This window comes from Odontesthes bonariensis, chromosome 10, assembly GCF_027942865.1.
Source record: "Odontesthes bonariensis isolate fOdoBon6 chromosome 10, fOdoBon6.hap1, whole genome shotgun sequence".
Classification (NCBI taxonomy): Eukaryota; Metazoa; Chordata; class Actinopteri; order Atheriniformes; family Atherinopsidae; genus Odontesthes; species Odontesthes bonariensis.
In genome coordinates this window covers 19,909,363-19,928,326 of record NC_134515.1, presented here as the reverse complement: position 1 = coordinate 19,928,326, position 18,964 = coordinate 19,909,363, and the positions used below count along the sequence as shown (strand labels likewise).

General features: G+C 41.1%; 2 protein-coding genes across 2 annotated transcripts; both read right to left on the bottom strand.

The window, feature by feature from the left end:
• Positions 1–2,076: 2,076 nt before the first annotated feature.
• On the bottom strand, positions 2,077–4,573 carry hoxc9a (homeobox C9a). Its single transcript, XM_075475671.1, has 2 exons — positions 3,998–4,573; positions 2,077–2,941 (listed from the first exon to the last, which is right to left on the bottom strand). Exons 1-2 carry the CDS (start codon positions 4,539–4,541, stop codon positions 2,697–2,699), a joined length of 789 nt encoding a protein of 262 aa, XP_075331786.1. The 5' UTR covers positions 4,542–4,573; the 3' UTR covers positions 2,077–2,696.
• A 7,994-nt stretch (positions 4,574–12,567) lies between these two features.
• hoxc10a (homeobox C10a) lies at positions 12,568–15,718 on the bottom strand. The gene is made up of 2 exons (XM_075475501.1): positions 15,001–15,718; positions 12,568–13,038 (listed from the first exon to the last, which is right to left on the bottom strand). The coding sequence occupies exons 1-2, from the start codon at positions 15,716–15,718 to the stop codon at positions 12,761–12,763; spliced, it is 996 nt and encodes a 331-aa protein (XP_075331616.1). The 3' UTR covers positions 12,568–12,760.
• Between the last annotated feature and the right edge of the window lie 3,246 nt (positions 15,719–18,964).

Genomic DNA, 18,964 nt, shown 5'->3' with positions numbered 1-18,964 from the left:
TCTGTGAACTCAAAATAAACATAGGTTTTGTTGAAATGTAATTTTGTCTCTTCATTGTTGTATGTCTTTAGTTTTCCATCACAGTGTCTAATACAACATTATTTTAGTGAGTTTCTTTGCTTTTTGGAGACACACACACACACACACACACACACACACACACACACACACACACACACACACACACAAAGAAAGATAAACTGAAGAAAAGAAATTAGGAACAGCAGATTTCATCCGGATTTAGATGGAGTAATACACAATTCAGCATGCATGTATCTAATGGAAATGCAAATATCCTGACTTTTTGTTTGAATAAAAATCTGTTTGAGACATATGATGGTTTTTATAATTTGGTAAATCTGGGTGGGAAAAGAAGCTTTTATAATCACAAACACTTTTTTTTGTTTCGGGTTTTTATTTATTTTTTTAATTTAAAAAAAAAGTTTGAAAAAAATCTTACTCTAAATTAAAGGAGGAAAAAGAAAGGAAAAACAAGGAAAGAAAGAAGTGCTCGTGCACACATTCTATGCCCAACGCAACAAGCAACTCGCTGCATTCCGGACTGTTGTTCTGCGGCCTATTACATAAAATGTGGTGTATGACCGTATCTGTCACGTTGTCATCGATAGGTTACTCTTCATTCTTCATCCAAGCCACAGAGCAGTAAAAGAAAAAAAAAAGCATTTCAAGTCACGGACACCACGCAAAACGTGGACCAACAGCGTCATCTAGTGTTGGCGTCTGTCCACTAACCGGCATGATTCCACCAATCAGAAACATCTGCGACGTGAACAGAGATGGTCTCTCTGTTTGTCCAAACCTTGCATGTCTTCTGTCGTGTATCCTGGCCTTTGCTTTGAATGAAACAGGATTAAAGCTGCTATAGAGTATGAAATATATAACTGCGCGCCATCAGTCTAATTTGTTTTACTTTAGACTTGAAATAGTTGCTGCGCTGTGTCGTTTCCTGTTGTGGTAACTGTCTACTTTTATAAAAGAGAAAACTGCTCTGCAGCACTCATATTTATGCACAATGACTATCGACTTTCCCCCATCTAATTGAAGGCTAATCGACCACTCTGATGATGAAGTACTAGAGCTGAAGCTGGCCTATCAAGTAAAAGTCCCCAGAACAGTGTGCACGACTCTCCTTTGAACGAGTCCACCACCACCGTCCATTAAAACCATAAAGTAATTTAGCCCAGACGTCTAGCCAGTTAGTCGAGTTTGCTTTGTTCGTCTGCATTTGAGACAAACAGCCGAGCTCCAACAGGGGTTGTAAAACTGGCATTTTTGTCCAAGCTGAGCGGAAATGCACTGGATTGGGCTTTGAAATTACAGCATCCTGTCTGTATTGTTTGCCACCACAAAAAGGCAATTTAGACCTATCCCAGGAAACAAACGCGAGACATGGGAAACTGTCTCTGACTTAAAAGTTAGCTGGGGAAATTTCGTCAGCAGATCTTCTGCACGCCTCGGACTGTACTAGAAATCAACTCTATCAAACTCCATTCAGAACTTTAGACAAAGTGTTGGCGTGTGGTTACAACTCATAGGCCATGGAGCTTAAAATGAATATTGCACATACCTCTGTCATAAACTGCTCGTCTAGGATATTTATGGAAAGAGTTTTAGAGAAACTATGCGATTGTAGTTGCATGAAATATAGATTTTGAATCAAATGTAGCATTTAACTAAATAATCTAGATACGATTGTTAAATTGATGCCTGTGCATTTAAAAAAAATTGTAAAGGTGAGTGCTGGATTGTGAGGAAAAAAATAATCAACTATTAGAGCAAAACAAAGAATTATGTTAACAGTTTAGTTTCGCGAGCTGCCAGCCTCAAACTTTCGATTTCGCCAATTAGCAGTAGCAGAGATCATCGTTGCCTCAATTTGGTCTTTGCTTCTTTCAACATGCAGCGTAACTCGGGCCGATTCGGTGACGCAATATCCCTGCAGTTGATAAATCACGAAAGTAGTTTTCCTCACTCTGAACTGTGTCGTTTCAGAACCCGCATGTGCAGCGAAATCCGCAAAGATGATATCCATAAATGAACACAGAAAACAAGCACTTGTGGTCATGGTTATATTTGCAGAGGTCTATAGCTACACTCCATTGTTAAACTCGTAGGCTACAGTCAAAAAGAGCAAAAAAATAAAAATAAAATAGAAAAAAAAGGATGCACAAATACTGCAACAACTATCACAAAATACAAGACAGGCAAGTCGTTTGCAGATGCTCTGTTTCTGTACAAAATACTCCACCTGCGCGAGAGCGTAAAAAGGAATAAAATCATGAAAGAAAAGAAATTCACATCATAAATTATGGTTTTATGAAATTCAAAACAATTCAAGTATTCTCTTTTTTCGGATATGCCATACTACCCAAACTGCGCTTCTTTCATTTCTCTTACAAAAAACATAAAAGTGGAAACAGAATGCTATTCTCTCCAGAACTGTTTTTCTTCTTCTTCTTCTTCTTCTGTTTTTTTTCCTTAAACGTTGGACACTTTAACTGTGCATTAGAAGATAATAATCTGCATCAAACAGTCTGGAAGTTAATGTTAATACAAAATCCAACACAGTGATAAATATGGCGGGTGGAAGGGGGGGGTCCATCGTGTGTTTTGGTACATCTGTGCTGTCCATGTGACTAGTGGTTATTACGGTTGTTTTCTCACTGATGTCCACATTATTGTTCTTTGCTGTTGGTCTTTTCTTTGTTCATTTTCTTCATCTTCATTCGCCTGTTCTGAAACCAGATTTTGACCTGCCTCTCGGTCAGATTCAGTACCCTAGCGACCTCGTATCGGCGGTCTCTTGTAAGGTACATATTGAACAAAAACTCCTTTTCCAGTTCGAGAGTCTGGTACTTTGTGTAAGGACATCGTTTCTTCCTTGTGGAGCGGGCATGTATCCAATTTGCCACGGGGTTATCTGCAAATAAAAACCATAATAATAACAAAGAGAGAATGGCAGTGGGGGGGAAAGGAACATTTTTCAAAACAACTGACGACAACGTTAAAGTGTTGAGCCTTCGGAGACGTGCGTCAAGGAGCACCAGAAGGCGCACAACTTGACAAATACTATTTTTTGTCCAAGTTTGGTGTTCACGTTAAGGTGGCATTAAAAGTAAAACAACCCCCCCCCCCAAAAAAAAGGATTCTCAACCTTAAACTGACCAAGGCTCCGCTGATTTGCTTCCTTGTCCCTTTAACTTGTGAGTAACACCATCGTAAAATACTCAATGCGCTTATTCACTTTATTGGCCCATAAAATGGCCCGTGGTTCAAGCCTTTACAGGTCCGTGGTGAAAGTCCTCCAGTACGTCCCTACATTCCTCACGCTGGCTGAAAGAGTCATGTGAATTTGTTTTGGATTCAGAGAGGAGAGAAAATGATCATTTGTGCCAGTATGCATATAATCTTCTTCCTGTTATGTGGGTGAATTGTGCATTTTACCACAGGGGATCAAACGTTACTAAAATGTGGCTATTGTTCACAGGATGGGCCTACACGAAGAAAAGAAAAAAAAATATATAGGACCGAAAGTCGGCTTATGAGGTTTGATGTGCCGTCTTTAATGGCACGGGGTCAGAATATAAGTCGTAAAAACGAGCCATATGGCGTTTACTGATGAACAGATTCATATGTTGGTTTAGAGTGCTCACTTTAAATGAGCACCTTGCATTTTTTTTTAACAGTATGCAATATCCTTCCAAATTCAACGTCTTCCTATAGGTTTGAGTCCATGTTTACAACCCCGTCTTGGTTTTATAGCCCCAATATTAGCCTGACAGCATTTGTCTTTTATAGTTCCTAAAGCTTTCCCCCAAAGCACAAGCGAATCGGAGCTGAGTTGAAAGGGAGGAAGAAACAGCTTATCATTTCATTTTATGCTATACGATAAAATGCCTCTGAGTAAAACTAGTTTTGCACATTTCAAAACAAGACTGTCTCCCGGATGTAAAAGACCGTAGGAGCTTGAACTTACTCGGATCTAGCTCTGGCTTCTCCTCTTTATGTTTCCCTGAAGCCAGGAGCTCCGACTCGGGAGAAGGGATATTCTGCTGCGCCTTGTCTCGCATTTCAGTGGATGAGCAGTACAGATAATCCGAGTAGGTCCGTCCACTGGAGCCGAGACACTCGCCGGTTCTGTGCTCCTGAAAGGCGTCGGGCTTCAGCCCATAGTGCCTGCCGTTCCCCGGATAGCCATGGAAAGGCACAGCGCCCGATATCGGCTCCAGCCATGACCGCACATACCTCGAGTCTGTGCCTAAGTGAGGCTGGTGACTGTATGGATGGTAAACCACTGATGACTGGGAGTGTACAGGGGCCCAGGAGGTGGAGAAGACGGGAGGCTTTGGTGCAAAGCTGCAGGAAGGATAGTCAGCACACTCCGGTACTAGGGACGTCGGACGAGGGCCGGCTGGGTGCGAACCGGGCGCCGAAAACCGAGTTGCAGCAAGGACATCCTCGTTTTCATGGTTGATCAAGGAGTCCACATAATAATTACTTATGGGACCCGTGGTCGACATGTCGAAGCTTCCCTGACTCTTTTACATGCATCCGTTTATTATATGGAGTGTATGTGTACTTTTTTTTATCTAGCCATAGAACAATCAAGGCAGGTAATTATTTCTCAGCGCTTCCCTTGCTGCTATTGGCTGCGTCAGTGACACGTGATTATATTTACCCCCACAAAAATTGTACAGTGGATCAATGCGCCACTTATTCTGGGATACCAATGCACATAAATGGGATTAAAGAATGGGCTCTTTTGACCCTTTTCCTGGACGTATAGAGGTAACTTCAACAACGGCGTTTCTTTTTATAACGATAATGCGAATCTGCTGTGCTAGTGACGGATCTTTCTCCGGACGCAGCACGGACCTGCGCACATTATGTCTCGAAGCAAGGAACTATTTGATGGTGTAATCAATCTCTGTCGAGCAAATTCTACCGAGGCTCCATGCCATTGGAACGGATACTATTACAACATTAAAACGTTTACTGAATCGCTAGCTCATTTGATGCTTCTCAAACCAGCAGCGCATTTTATAAAGTGGAGTTTTAAAACTTCCTGTGTAATGCTGTTTATTGCTAATAGAGAAAAAATGCTACACTAGCTGCATGCTGGCAGGACAGTGGGGGGAATGAGGATCAAAATGCAGGATGCAGGATTCAGCAATAATAAAGTTTGCACTCTTTTAAGAGGGCCAGAAGACCAAACATTCCCCTAAATGGGATTTTGTGTGAGATAGTCGAGGAGGGGATTCCAAACCCTGACAAGCAGCCCACTAAAGCGAGCTACATTCGGCTAGTGACCGTTCATGTTTTTATGCCCATCAATAAATTTTAACGAGGACTTTTTGATTGTTCATAAACGTGTCGTTAATAAGACTGCATCCGAGATCCCCGCTCGACCTAAAAACCACCACTATTGTGGGAACGCGGAGCAATTCTTTTGAAATCAGAAAGGCCAAGAACAGGAAAGGGGAGACTGCACGAGGACGAGGTGAAATAATTTACCCGATGAAAGCCTAAATGAAAGGGATACGGTAACTGTCGAATCCAATAGCGCGACTTTGCTGTTTATCAACGCAATTTGATAGAGTCGCCTAAGTACACACTGAAAAACAACCCTGAACTCTGCAGCAGCGATGCAGCAGCACAGCAAATCACACAATGCTAATGTCCGGCGAGAGAGGAGAAACCAAAGGCGCCACCAGCGTCATTAAGAACACAATTAGACATGAAGCTACTTAAAGTAGGCTATAATGCATCTGTATAGGCTAAACTTGATGAGGAGGATAATACAGCTGATAAATTATTAAATCTAAGCGATGCCCGTGCTTAATGTTGATTTGTATATGCATGGATGCTTTATTTTTTATTTGTGGTGGATATCAGGCAGTTTTGGGTGACATTCGTAATTCCAGTGCCTAAATCTTGTCTTGGAGTTCCAAATGCCAGCTTTTTTTAAAAAATCTTTATTGTGGAGTAGTAGCTTGAAAATTGGGACAATATTTCTTTTTTAATCTCGAATGCCTGCAAACTTTCAGGCGAGAAATCTAAATAAGAGCGTGCTGGCCTGACAGTTGTTGCGTGCAACAGTGAAATTACAGTTGTGCAGCTAAACAAATCACACGTCACCGGGCTAAAATTATCTCAAACTGGGCTCAAATTGAGTTCCATAAATTCGAAAGCACGAGACACAAAAACATCAATTGCCAACATAAATCCCAGCTTGCAACTGATAAGAAAAAGCATGAATGCCGCTTGTGCAACTGCAGGGACAAACAGAAAACATTGTGGTTTGAAAACGAGCCTATGTCATCGTCAAAACTTCAGGGATTAGATGGCATTCCCAATTATCCTAAATCAAATTCCACATCAGTAGAAATTAATTATAGCCTAAGCTTGTAAACTAACCAATCCTCAATAGCTATGGGCTTCATGAGTGTAAACAGAGTGTATCAGTGGGAAGTGTCATGTTTGGCGTCGCTGCTGAGTTCAGATTCAACCATGAAATTTAAAAGGCCAGACGCGAGACCTTAACCCGGATAACACCAAATGGTGTGTGTGCTGGTGAATGCGCAGATGTGAGCCGAGTTAAATTTGTCGCCACTGGTTTCTCCACAGGTTTACTTCTTCAACTCATTCTAAAGTTGCTGCTTTCTGGAGGTTGAAGGTTGACGACTGTTTATTCCACTGCAGTAAAATGCCATCAAAGGGCGCTCATTTGGCCATTTATTACCGAGACATTAGCGCATATGAATACATCATATGTCTTGTGTGTATGTCTTCAATAATCACGAGGGATTAATTATAATGTTTTGGTTGTACGCGTGTGTGTCAGCATAATAGACGTGTGTCTGTGCGCGTGCATGCACGTGGGAGAGTGAATGTGTGTTTCTATGTGCCGTCAATGACAAGTAAACAAATTCCCATCCCTGTTTATCCACCTAAATGTGTTGAAATGAAATAATAAATTGTTAGATGAATGATATGTGTTGTTGTTTTTGTTGTTTTGTTTTTTTTGGGGGGAGAGGGTTTTTTTTTTGCAGTTTCTGTCATTTGCAGTGTGACAATCTCAGATTAGGTTGCGGAAGAAAATCCTTCTTAGTTGTTTACACCGCAGACCACCAGTTTAATTACACATAGGCTACACATTAGTTCTTCTGTAATGTTTCATCCCCCCAAAAACAGTGTGTTGCTGTTAAAACCAACAGCAGGTTTTCGGGCAAACGTGAGCCAATATCAGGTCTGGGTCTTTAAGAAAACCAGGGCTGAATATTGAAAATCCTAACAATAAGCGTTTAGACTGAAAAAAATCGTGAGAAACTGTTGGTTTAGCTTGCTTTGGGTAGATTCATTCGTACTCCAAAAGCACATATTTTTTAAATATAAAAAAGATGCACATGCTACGGAATATACGACCACCCTCTCCCTAAACCTTTTTAAGGTGACAATGTTGTGTTATCATTTTAATGCATTCCAGCGTTTCAAATGAAAAAAAAAAAATTACAAATAAAGCTTTTTTTTTTTTTAAATGAATCTGTAACGGTGGTCTTAAAGATAATCCCTGAGACTGATGCTACTTTTGCAGCATGGTGCAGAAGATAGGCCTTTACGCTTGTGGTTAACGTGTGCATGCTGGGGTGGACAATTTTGCCTTTGTTTTTGGATAAAACTAATTCAGGAAAAGCACTGATCAATTAGATGGGTGCTGAAAGACAAATAACCGACGGCGAGCCACAATATGTATGGGTGTACTGGCACTGCCGCAATGCACAGACCCTTCACGTTTGGATGAAATCACGACCAACCTTAATTGTGTTTTCCATGATTTCCACACTCAGCACATACGCTTCAATTACTGGGACAGCATTTCTCTCTTTTAACATGTCTCGCCTTAATAGTTTCTTTTTAAAAAGCAAATTGAGATCATTTTTTTGAACAAACGAGATTCACTTAGGATCATAAATTCATCCGCAGGTAGAAGCAAAATAAACGTACGACAGATCTGTTGGAGTTTGACAAATATATCATAAAGCAGACAGAGCTCGAATGGCTGATTAAACTCGAATTATATGCTGCATGTTAAGACACAAATTAAAAACTTGTCAATGGGAAGGGATTTGGAAGTTTTTGTTCCCCTCCATCAACATAAGGTGTTGATGAGAAGATTCATTGTAAAGAAAATATTTAAGTTATGCATTTTGACACAGCTTCGTATTATTAGAAGTGCGCTGAGTCATGCGTAAAGGAGAGGTGAAGGCACGTTATCTGTTCTGTTTATCATATGTTACTATAGTATCTGAGAAACACGTCACAATAAATAAGGCACGTGAAATGTGCCTGAGTTGGCTGCAATGCATACGCCGAGGAATGATGAGAAGCCGAATCAGTTTAGCAGATTTGCTGCTGAAATTCCAAATCAATCCGTCACACACAAACACACGCATACAGTTCAGCTTCCACGAATAAGTGCTTTCATATATGTGAGAGTTGGGCCATATTTATCCCTGCTAAAACTCTGCATATGGGCAATTCAAAAGGGCATCTCACGAGTTATTAATAAACTGCATGTGCTGAACAGATAGCACAGCTGAGTGTGATCATCCCCAAAGGCCAAAAAGATCTGCACTGCACTAACTTTTGCCATCAAGGAGTTTTCTATCCGAGATGAAACGCTGCTTACCAGTTTCAGAAAACCCATCCTGTTCATTCTTATTCCAAACATCCCCCCCAAACATTCTTAGTGACAACAGTTTGTTAAATACTCTCAGCTTTCCATTGTAACTATTGCGACGCACTGTCAATGAGTCTTCTCATGATGAACAAGCTGCTGCATGATATTGCGTATCATGTTGGTTAAATGGGACATTTTCTTTCTGAACACACTCTCCTAAATTCATAATAAGCCCTGGATTGTTTATTTGTCCGAGCTGATTCAAAGCATTATGTTTTGCAGATGGTAAATGATCCCCATCCAAACAAAGGGGCCACACCCTTGGATTCGTTTAGGAAACAACGTGAAAAATGCTGAGCAAAAAAATAAAATAAATCTAACGTTTCTAAAAGAATCTGCGTATAAACAGCCGGCCACTTCATGCATACTTTGATGTCATTTATGCATTTCTCCCGTCATTGTCGTTGTAGCACGGCAAACAAAATGGTTCGGGTGGTCAATTTACAAGAATACTAAAAAGATAATAATTACAAGAACTAATAGACAAGAAGGAGAAAACCCTGTAATGTAATGACACGCGACATGATTTTGCGTGATACGTGCCGGATTTATCTTAATACTCTCCATATGACGGAAGTCACGCTCCGTTGTCTTTCTAAATTTAATCCTCTTATTTGAAATAATAAAAAAAATAAAGTCCACGGTGTTCATTCAAGCTATATCTCAAGAGTAAAGCGTTTTGGGTTTTTTTTTGTCAAAAAGGACAGCAGAGTGGGTGGGGGAGAGAGAGCCGATAGCATATCTGCCTCATGTCTGATCATACCAGTGTCAGTAACACATCTTGAACTGTCCCGAGGAAGTGGCTGTCTAACGAGTTCAGTTCCTGTGCGCCACAAAAAAGTGGAATAAATGACTTTATGTGTATATGGTTTTAGGGTGAATCTGGGCAGCTCTCCGGGCTGTTTCGGCGCTGTAAAAAGTCTTTGTCAGTGATACATTCCAAGGGAGACACTCATTCACTGAGCTGAATGAAAGTGACTTTGGATTCCAGACTGTCTCCTCAAGTAGTACTGATGCCAAAAAGGAGGGGTCTGCAAATAGGGGCGAGATGGGGATCAGAACTAACACTGGACTCCCTTCCAGAAACGATGCTGACTGTAAGGTCTAAATCATAAGTGAATAAGTGTAATTTACGTGCAATGCCTATTTTACCTGATCACCTTTGGTTCATTTTTAGCACAATCAAGTAATACTTTTCACTATGACGTTAGATAGGCCTTTCATATTGTTAACTATTTTAACCAAAACATGTATACAGTTACACCTTAATTCAGGTCTCCGCCTATGAAAATTATGACAATTAGTCGTTTGAAGGACAATGGTAGTTCCAAATACAAAATAGTTTGCTTATAGACGCAAGAAATTCCAGCTCGATGTATGTATGCCCTATTAGACTAAAACACAATTATGAGAGTATTGCGGTTTCAAACTAAAGATGATCTTTATCTGTAAATCTCGTTTTAAATTATCAAATTAAGTCAAATTATAAACAGGTGGAGGAAAACAAAAAAAAAATGTTTTTAAAAGTTTAACTCTAAAAGTTTGCAATAAAATCTGACAAAGATTACCTTGGACAAAAAAAGGGGGAGTGTTATGTATGATTAACTTCTTTCAGTGGATGAAAATACCGTGTTGAGAAATGTCATTAAAAAAAATCTGACTGTTTTCAAACAGAATTGTGACTCTAAATGAATGAATGTTGTCGATGTTATGAGGTTTCTGTAAAACATTCGTCATCAGTCAGCATTATTCATGATAATGATATAGTGGCACACTTTATTTTCGGCTTCTCCTCAGAGTGATGGCAAATAGGAACCAACAATTCGATGGAATTTTGGGATAAGACCTTTAAAACAGTAGTGCGCTATAGGAGCCGGAAGAACGAAAACAACACAGTTAGGACCACATACAGCTGTACACATCACCCCCCCCCCCCCCTCCATAATTAATACTTAGAGGCATCTGCCAGATAGTTTAACGACTCACAAAAAGTGACAAGTTGATATTTACCAATTATGTATATCTTAATCCCTGAATGTATTTGTCTCATCATAAAGCAGCTGTAACCACGAAACCTAAGCCGACAGCCACTGATGGCAGATGCAATACAACACAGTCTAAAACTTTACCCCATGTTGTTTACAACCTATTCTCCTTGTGAGAGCCTGGGAAGTTTTTACAGCCCACCACAAAATAACAGCAAAGAAAGAAAACGTCTCTGTCCAAGGTATTGCAGCTCAGTTCATTTACAATGCCATTTGCAGGGACCTGGGTGTCTATAGGGGGTAATACAGCGGAAATTGTGCCCTTGATGAAGACGAACTGACGTAATCAAGGCAGTTTCTTGTTGCCGAGCCAGGAGACAACCCCAACAACATGAAACTACCTAAACCACGCTTCAGCTTCGCGCAAATGGGGATATAATCCAGGGAAAGGAGAAAGCATGCAAAGGCCACATGAGGATTAACACGAACCAGCACAGAGGGGAAAAGGCAAGTATACCAACACAGGAGACACACCACTAAGCTGCAATCTAGATACTTTTCATCCAGTGCTTGTAGACATATTAGACACGCTGCATGTCTTGTTGTTTACGCATAAAAACCGTCAGTCAAATTTAGCAATTCCATAAACAATCCTGTGGCAGCACAGCACAATTTATTCAGCAGTTATAAGCAAAGTTTGCTCAACATTCAGTCACACTGAGTTTGAGACATGGTACCATGATAAAAATCAGTCAAAATTATAATTCCAGAGAGAGAGATGACAGCTGCGTAATTGGCTTATTAATGCAAAACAACTTGATATAAACTATCGACATGAGTAGACATGCACAGTGCGTGCTACACGAGCTGTCAAGCAGGCTCCCCTGACAGCTGTGGCATAGCCCCCAAACAGGAAATAAAAGCATTGGTCCTACCTTCACTTGGCTTCTGCAGACGTCTTCCAGGTGGTCTTTGTTATCCACGTGTTTGTCGTGACGCTTGTTATTATTGTTCCTTCAGCCACAGCGCTCATTGTCCTCTCATCCACCATCTTTCTTATCTTCTTGCTCCTTATGAAGCTCCATTATCCCGGGGTGCTGGCAGCTGCTCCCTCCAGCCCGGCATGCAGCGCCACGGCTGGGTCCTGCACATTGCAGTCTCTGCTGTGTGGATTAGCCCTCCTCCACACACACCTTTAAACGCATCTTTACTGCTGCAGCACATTATATTTGCAGATCATAAAATCCACCCCCAACGCTTTCCAGGGCGAACCTGACATTAGAATTTTATGACCTTGACTTACTGTGGTCACCTGGATAATATTTAAATCAACGTTATGGTCTCTCACTTCTATTAAAACTGCCATGATCTCCTTCTCCCATCCGCAGTGTCTCTCCCTCCCTCTCATTTTCAACACTATGCCAGGGGAAGGACAAAGTTGGTGGTACTTCTCCGTTTTCTCCTCCTTTTTTATTGTTTTGGAATCGTCTCCCATGACATAGTTTAATGTAATCTTGTCCATGCACATTACACTGCACGAGAATGCCACAGACACCAACGAAGAAGCAGCACACAAGTGGCAAAACATTCATAACAGCTCAGCAAAATGAACCTGCTCACATGCCACTAATAATTTATAGACTGGTTGAGATTGCCTCCTTGTTCCCTTTTTCATAATTAATTATAACCATGGCCAGGTAATAGCACCTCACTGTTCCGATGCAGCTGCAGGTGGTACTCAAGTCTTGTCTGCAAGTTGCAGCATTTTCAGCTCAAATGGAAGGCACGCTGTGTGCATGTGTGTGTTTGTCCGTGGTGTGCGCATAAAAAGAAGAACTGATAAATATTGGTTACATTACAAAATCACACATGCATGCCTGTTTATATCTGTATCTGTCATGTCTATTTATATGCGTGTGAGAATGTGTGTGTGTGTGCTTGTGTGTGCGTGTGTGTGCGTGCATGTGTGTGCGCGTGTGTATTTGCGCATGTGTGTGTGTGACTAAAAATGTCTTCAGGAGTAGTTGTAAACTGCACCCTGCTCCCTTTCTCGGCTCTCCCTGTTGAGCTTCTTGAGCTTCATGCGTCTGTTTTGGAACCAGATCTTGACCTGTCTGTCGGTCAGGTTGATACTCCGGCTGATCTCCAGGCGGCGCTCCCGAGACAGATACATGTTGAACAAGAACTCCTTCTCCAGCTCCAGCGTCTGGTACTTTGTGTAGGGACACCGCTTCTTCCTTCCACTTTTAGCTTTTAACCAGCTTCCCGTTGTCTTTTCCGCGGATGAATTATCTACCGGATCGAGATAAAACACAACAATGAGCAACCCCGGCCAAATCCAGGCAGTCTTTTTTTTTTTTTTGCAGAAATAGGCAGCATTTCCTATGACAGCACACGGCCAGGTCTCATATCTCATTCAGTAGTTTTCAAATGGATTTAAATTGGCACTTCATAAGAGCAGCTTCACCTGGGTGCGGACTCTTCCTTCTCACTTTAGCAAATGAACCGCGTCGCGTGTTTTTTCCTCCACCTCCACTGATTACAAATAGCTTTGGTGTGATGTACAACTATAATTAGATCAAATTAAACTAGGGTGTGAAACACTTCTTTTGTTCATGTTGCTCCTCGGACTCCCATAAAATTTTATCGTCGTTGCACGCAGGGGCCAAATTAATTTTTGGGAGGCTAAGTCTCAAAACAGAAAGGGGCCTCAGTTGCGTCATAACATAAGAAAAAAAGAAATATCTCAAAACAGAACATCAAACAAGCACTACTGCACGTGCTATTAATTTCTTAATTAGAATACAGATTCCAAGGAGTATCACCTGTGTTACCCAAACACACACACACACACACACACACACACACACACATGTTACAGAACTGATTACCCTTACGTGAGCTCTCAGCGTGTGGCCCACATTTAATAATCTAAAAAAAAAAAAAACATTTAATTCGGTATGGGTGTAGCAGGACATGTATGACACACGCAAGCACAAAGACAATCACACACACACACACGAAATGTAACTCCCTAGCTAGGCTATCCTCTAATTAAATTTGAAAAGTAATTTGAAAAAAGTAAATGAATGATATTATAATAATAATTAAATTAATTGAAGAAAAATCTAATAAAATGAAAGGATAAAGTGAAATAAAATTAAACAAGATCAAATGAAAAGGGCCAACTAGTCGTCATGGAGTCTGATCGTCAGCTAAATCCAGAAAAGAAAAAGTTCAAACTTATTTCGAATAAGGGGTAAATACAAAAATATGCACTAGCATTACTTGTAGTGGGGATACCATCAGGGTTTTCCAAATAATTGCATCGATACAGAGTCTTTTAATTCGCCGTCTTTTCATCAAAGCTCTGTCTCAGCAGTTGATAGTTGCACATTTTCGTGGCTTTGCGTTTAACCATAACAGTTCACGAAGCTTGGCAGAAACGAACGCAAACACCGTGAATCAAACATGTAGGCCTGCCTTCCATTTTTAAGAAAGGAGAGTTGCCAAAACTAGAGTTGGTTGCCATAAAAAGCCGTAGCCTCGACGCAGAATGTGGCCTGTTTAGCCTCGCGTAGGTGTAGACGTTTCTGAAACGTCACACAGAAAAACATAATAAAATGATACAGATCAATGATAAAAGTAAAATGTTTCAAAACAATTATTTAATTTCCAGGCGTAAATATTGCTGTTAAAAATAGAAATAAAAACGCCTTCTTTTCTCAACGTAGAGGACTCGTGAAAAGACGGACAGGAGGAGGGGTGAGTGTGTTTGGATGTGTCTGTTTCTGTGCTTGGAATGGTGTCTGTCCGTGCGCATGTGTACATGCGTGTGTACGTGTTTGTGTGTGTGTTAGAGAGAGAGAGAGAGAGAGAGAGAGAGAGAGAGAGAGAGAGAGAGAGAGAGAGAGAGAGAGAGAGAGAGAGAGCGTGTTTATTTCAATGATAACTGCCCATCTCACATTCTAACATTAATAGAAAGGTGTGAAATGCCGCGGGCACCGTAACCCCTGCCAGGCCCATATGCTACATGCTCATGTGGCTGCTACCAAACACAAGTCTGCGATATAACCCACACAACAAGCACAAAACTTATTCATGCAAGCGTGAAATACTTTCAGTGAGACTATCTTCAAAGCATTTATATGTGAACGTGAACATCTAGGTCGTGTTTTCACGCAGGTAGACTAGGTGTATATGTGCATGTGCGTGCTAGGGAAGTGAGTGAGGGGGCGCACGGGAGTAATCTACCTTTTAATTCCCCGTCCGAGTTATCTGAGCAGCTGTCACTCCTGGCCTTCTCTTCCTTCCTGCTCTGACTCTCATCTGATTTTGAAACCTCTCTCGCTGTCTCTTGCGCAGATTTGCCGCAGCTTATTGTCGATTCTGCGGCTGATTCAACAGATGTCGCCAAGTGGGTCAGAGAGAAGCCGGGGGGGAACTGCTGCTCGTCCTGCTGCGGCCTCTCTCCGTTGTACACCTGGAAGCAACCGCCTGACTGGGCGGCTGTTTGCCCAGGCCGGCAGCTATTGTCTCCCAGCCGGATGTAAGTGACTGACTCTGTTGTCTGCTTCCCCTTATTGCTGTCATCCTGATAGAGGCAACAAAACGCCTCCTCTTTGACGCTGCCCGATGGAAACGAGCAGGGTTGTAAACACTGGGCAACAGGTTGTTCGTCCCTGCCGCTTTTGGAGCCGGGGGTCCATGGAGCCAGCTGTGTTGACAGGTACGGCGCATCCTGGAAGCCGCCGAGCGAGAGACCGCCCGGAGTTACCTCGTCTCTTTTGGAGATTGGGGATGGTCCAACCTTCCCAATGTTTCTCATCACTGAATATCCGTATTCTGCAGCTGAGTGGATGTACATTCCGGGGTTGCTGGAATAACCCTCACCCCTGAAGGAAGATGATCCTCCCATTAAGGAATCCATCAGGAAGTTACCGGGCGCTATTCGGACATGACATATTTGCATTTGGCAACACAGTAATCGCTTGGTGCGTTCCACTGCTCTAAACTACGGGATTTCTCCAGGAGAATAAGGACAGTTGGATGCTGACATCTTTTGGAGGGGGGTGCAAAAATATCAGGAACACAATTATGGATGCTCGGAGACATGTCATGTGAGTTTCAGACCAATAGCAGCGTGGAAGTGGCCTTGATGCTCCAGACTAACGTGACGTCAGCGCGGTCAAGTTGGAAAACCAAGAGGTTTTTGATGGAGCAAGAGCGCCACCTAGCGGTCGTCTGCTGGACAGAGCAGCAGGCCCACAACAGGAGGAACAAAGGACGGCTGCTGTGGCCTGGGAATGTTTAAAGACAGTTACTACGTGGCCTTTGAAAAATGTAAGTTTGTCGGACTTCAGGTGTTTGACAGAAAACTTAAGCTTCCTGTCGAGTAATTTTTCTTTTCGCCCAGGCAACGTTTGTTGTGGGGGTGAAGCCATGGTGATCTCGTCCCAAAACAGAGTGCATTTTGTGTCAGTTCTTTTTTTCTTTTTTATCAGTTTGCTTTGTCGTTACTACAGATTTATCAAGGTAAGTTGTAGATATGTGTGTAACTTCTTACTGAAATCATAGCTTGGAGGTGTTACAATGCGTGTTTCAAAAAAAAAAAAAAAAAAAAGTCTCACTTTGTGGCTATATAGCCTAGAATACAAATACGTGCAAAATCAAACTACCACACAGAAGCTTCCTGTATGTTCCAAGGTGCGTTTTGTCTGTAGAATCACAGCCACTTCAACGTGACCTTGATTTTTTTGCCCTACTGATTACACATTTGCTTTCCCTCTTTATATCAACGGATTAAACTGTCAGACCATCACCAGAAAAAGGAATAAATAAGTTTTTTTGTTTTCTTTTTTAACCACCCTGTACTAACCCATGTCACGACGGCGAATTCTTTGTTCTTCCGGAAAATGAGGAAAAAACTATATCTACAACAGTCTATAATTTCGATTTAAAAAGGAAATCTGATTCAAAATTACACCAAACAAAGTCCTTACATTTCCCCTTGTTTTCATGTTGAACGCTAAACATCTGACAGACTGGTGAATAGTTAATTATTTTTCGGAACGTTTTCTGTTGCATTGTGCTAACGATGAGAAAGCCACGGTGTTGCTGGCGTTTTTCTGTCTCTGTAATGTTTGCAGACTCAGGTGGGCGAGGACCTATCTGATACAGTGCGCCATGAAGTCAGAAATCATCAATGCGGGTTTTGCACCTTTTCTTTTACAAAAAAACCCGAAACAACAACATTCAAATCGTGCAAACATCAGGACATGAGTTTACCCCACTAGTATGGAAAGTTAGATTTCAAAAGTGTGTCAGAAATTTTTTTAGTACTGTGTACTGTGAACATGGTTAATGCAGCCAAATGCGCTGCATATGTAGGCTACACAATTAAAGATCTGATTTTTAAAAAAAGCATAACAATGCTAACTTCATAAAATTTCATACTTCATGCAGAGGATCCGAATGTTTTTTTTTAATAAAAAAGTTCAGAAGCCTTATTTACTTTTTTCTTCTGTTTGTTTATTTTTAATGTTCATGGATTACGTGAGTATAACTACTTATTTACTGTTGTGTGTTCAATTACTGCAAGAGCCTTATTTCGTGTGATAGTTGTTGTGTAAGACCTGTGGTTTGGGTGATGCAGTCAATACGCTTTAGGACATTCATTAACTCCGAATCAACCCGCAGCTGAGGGAACAAACAATAAGACTACTGCTGAAGCTTCACGAGATTCTCAGTGAGACTACATAATTCTGAGACTATTTTTGCCTCTTATTCAGTTCTAAATAAGTCACATGAAGTACCACATTGCTTCCCAGATGAAAGGCTAATCTCTGATTGAAACTGATTTTAGCGTTCTGGACGGGTGAGGTCTTGAATTGTCCACTTTGAATAGCTAAATAATTTTACTCAGGCTACATGCTACAAGGTTGCAAAGATGAGTATAATTAGCTTTTTTTTTGTCTTAAATCATTGGGATTGTCCCAAAGCAGAAAATGAGTTCAAAGTAACCTCAGCTGCTTACCTACAAATTCTAAATTCCTCAGAGAGTAAAAGGCACTGTTTCTATGATGAATACCTAGTTTAAAATGATTGTTTAGAACCAGCAGGTCTGTGGCAGTGCTCGTGTCCTCTTGTTTTCGTTTTTGCAAGCTGTGCACCCGGGTTTGCCCCTCTGTCTGTGTGAGCAGTTCAGATTCATTTTCAAAGACAAGGGCAACATATCAGCCCTCGAGAATGTACTCAGCCTAATTAATAAGAACGGTGGAGCTTCAAGATGATACAGAGAATCCAGTTATCTGTGACAAACTCAATGTGAATAAGTGAAAAAATATTTTTAACAAACTGAGTGGTGTATTTATGATTATCCACAGTTCCCACCATTCCCCACAATTATGAAGAAAATGTGGACTATCAACAGATCCTTGTTGCAGGACGAAAAGCGAGGCTGTGTGGATACTTGGGTGCAAACGGGGTGTAAGTTAAAGGTTATTTGTGGGCTCTGGTTAAATCGTTTCGGAATAAGGCTGAACAGAAAAGAAAATGTGCAATAATTGATGAATATTCTATAAAATAGTTTCACACCCTCAACTTATACCCACGCATTTGCTTCATAGTGACAGATTAGTGAACACATGAGGCAGTCAGCCCATTTCACAAACTCACACCATCAAATAAAATAAATACACGTACACACACATGTACATATATATAAACATATATATACACAGCTTATAGAGGCACTTGGACTGCTTAAAGAATATTTTAGATAATTATTTTTAATGTTTCGTTAAAAAAAGTATCCAGAATATTGATCTGGCATTCTCAGAAAGCTTAGAGTATATTTGTGTAGTTGAAATAATGGGCAACAGTTAACTGTTAGAATGTCACGCACCTGACAGGATAGCACTAACGTGAAGGCATATGTACACTGGATGTCATAGATGGGTGGAAACGCGTATGGTGATGTCATTGTGATGTCACCGGACAGGCCAAACAACGTGGAGGAAGTGGATGGCAAATTGACTTTGAATTGCTATTTGCTTTTATGGTTCAACATTATAAATGTAACAGAGCCAATGATACACATCAAATAGTTACCTGTTATTCTTTTCCCAATTTCCAAACGCGTATTGTTGTTAGGTTTGTATGTGTGAAACGCTCCGTTGCTGTACAGACCAAAGGGCAGCCCAATAAAGGATATAAG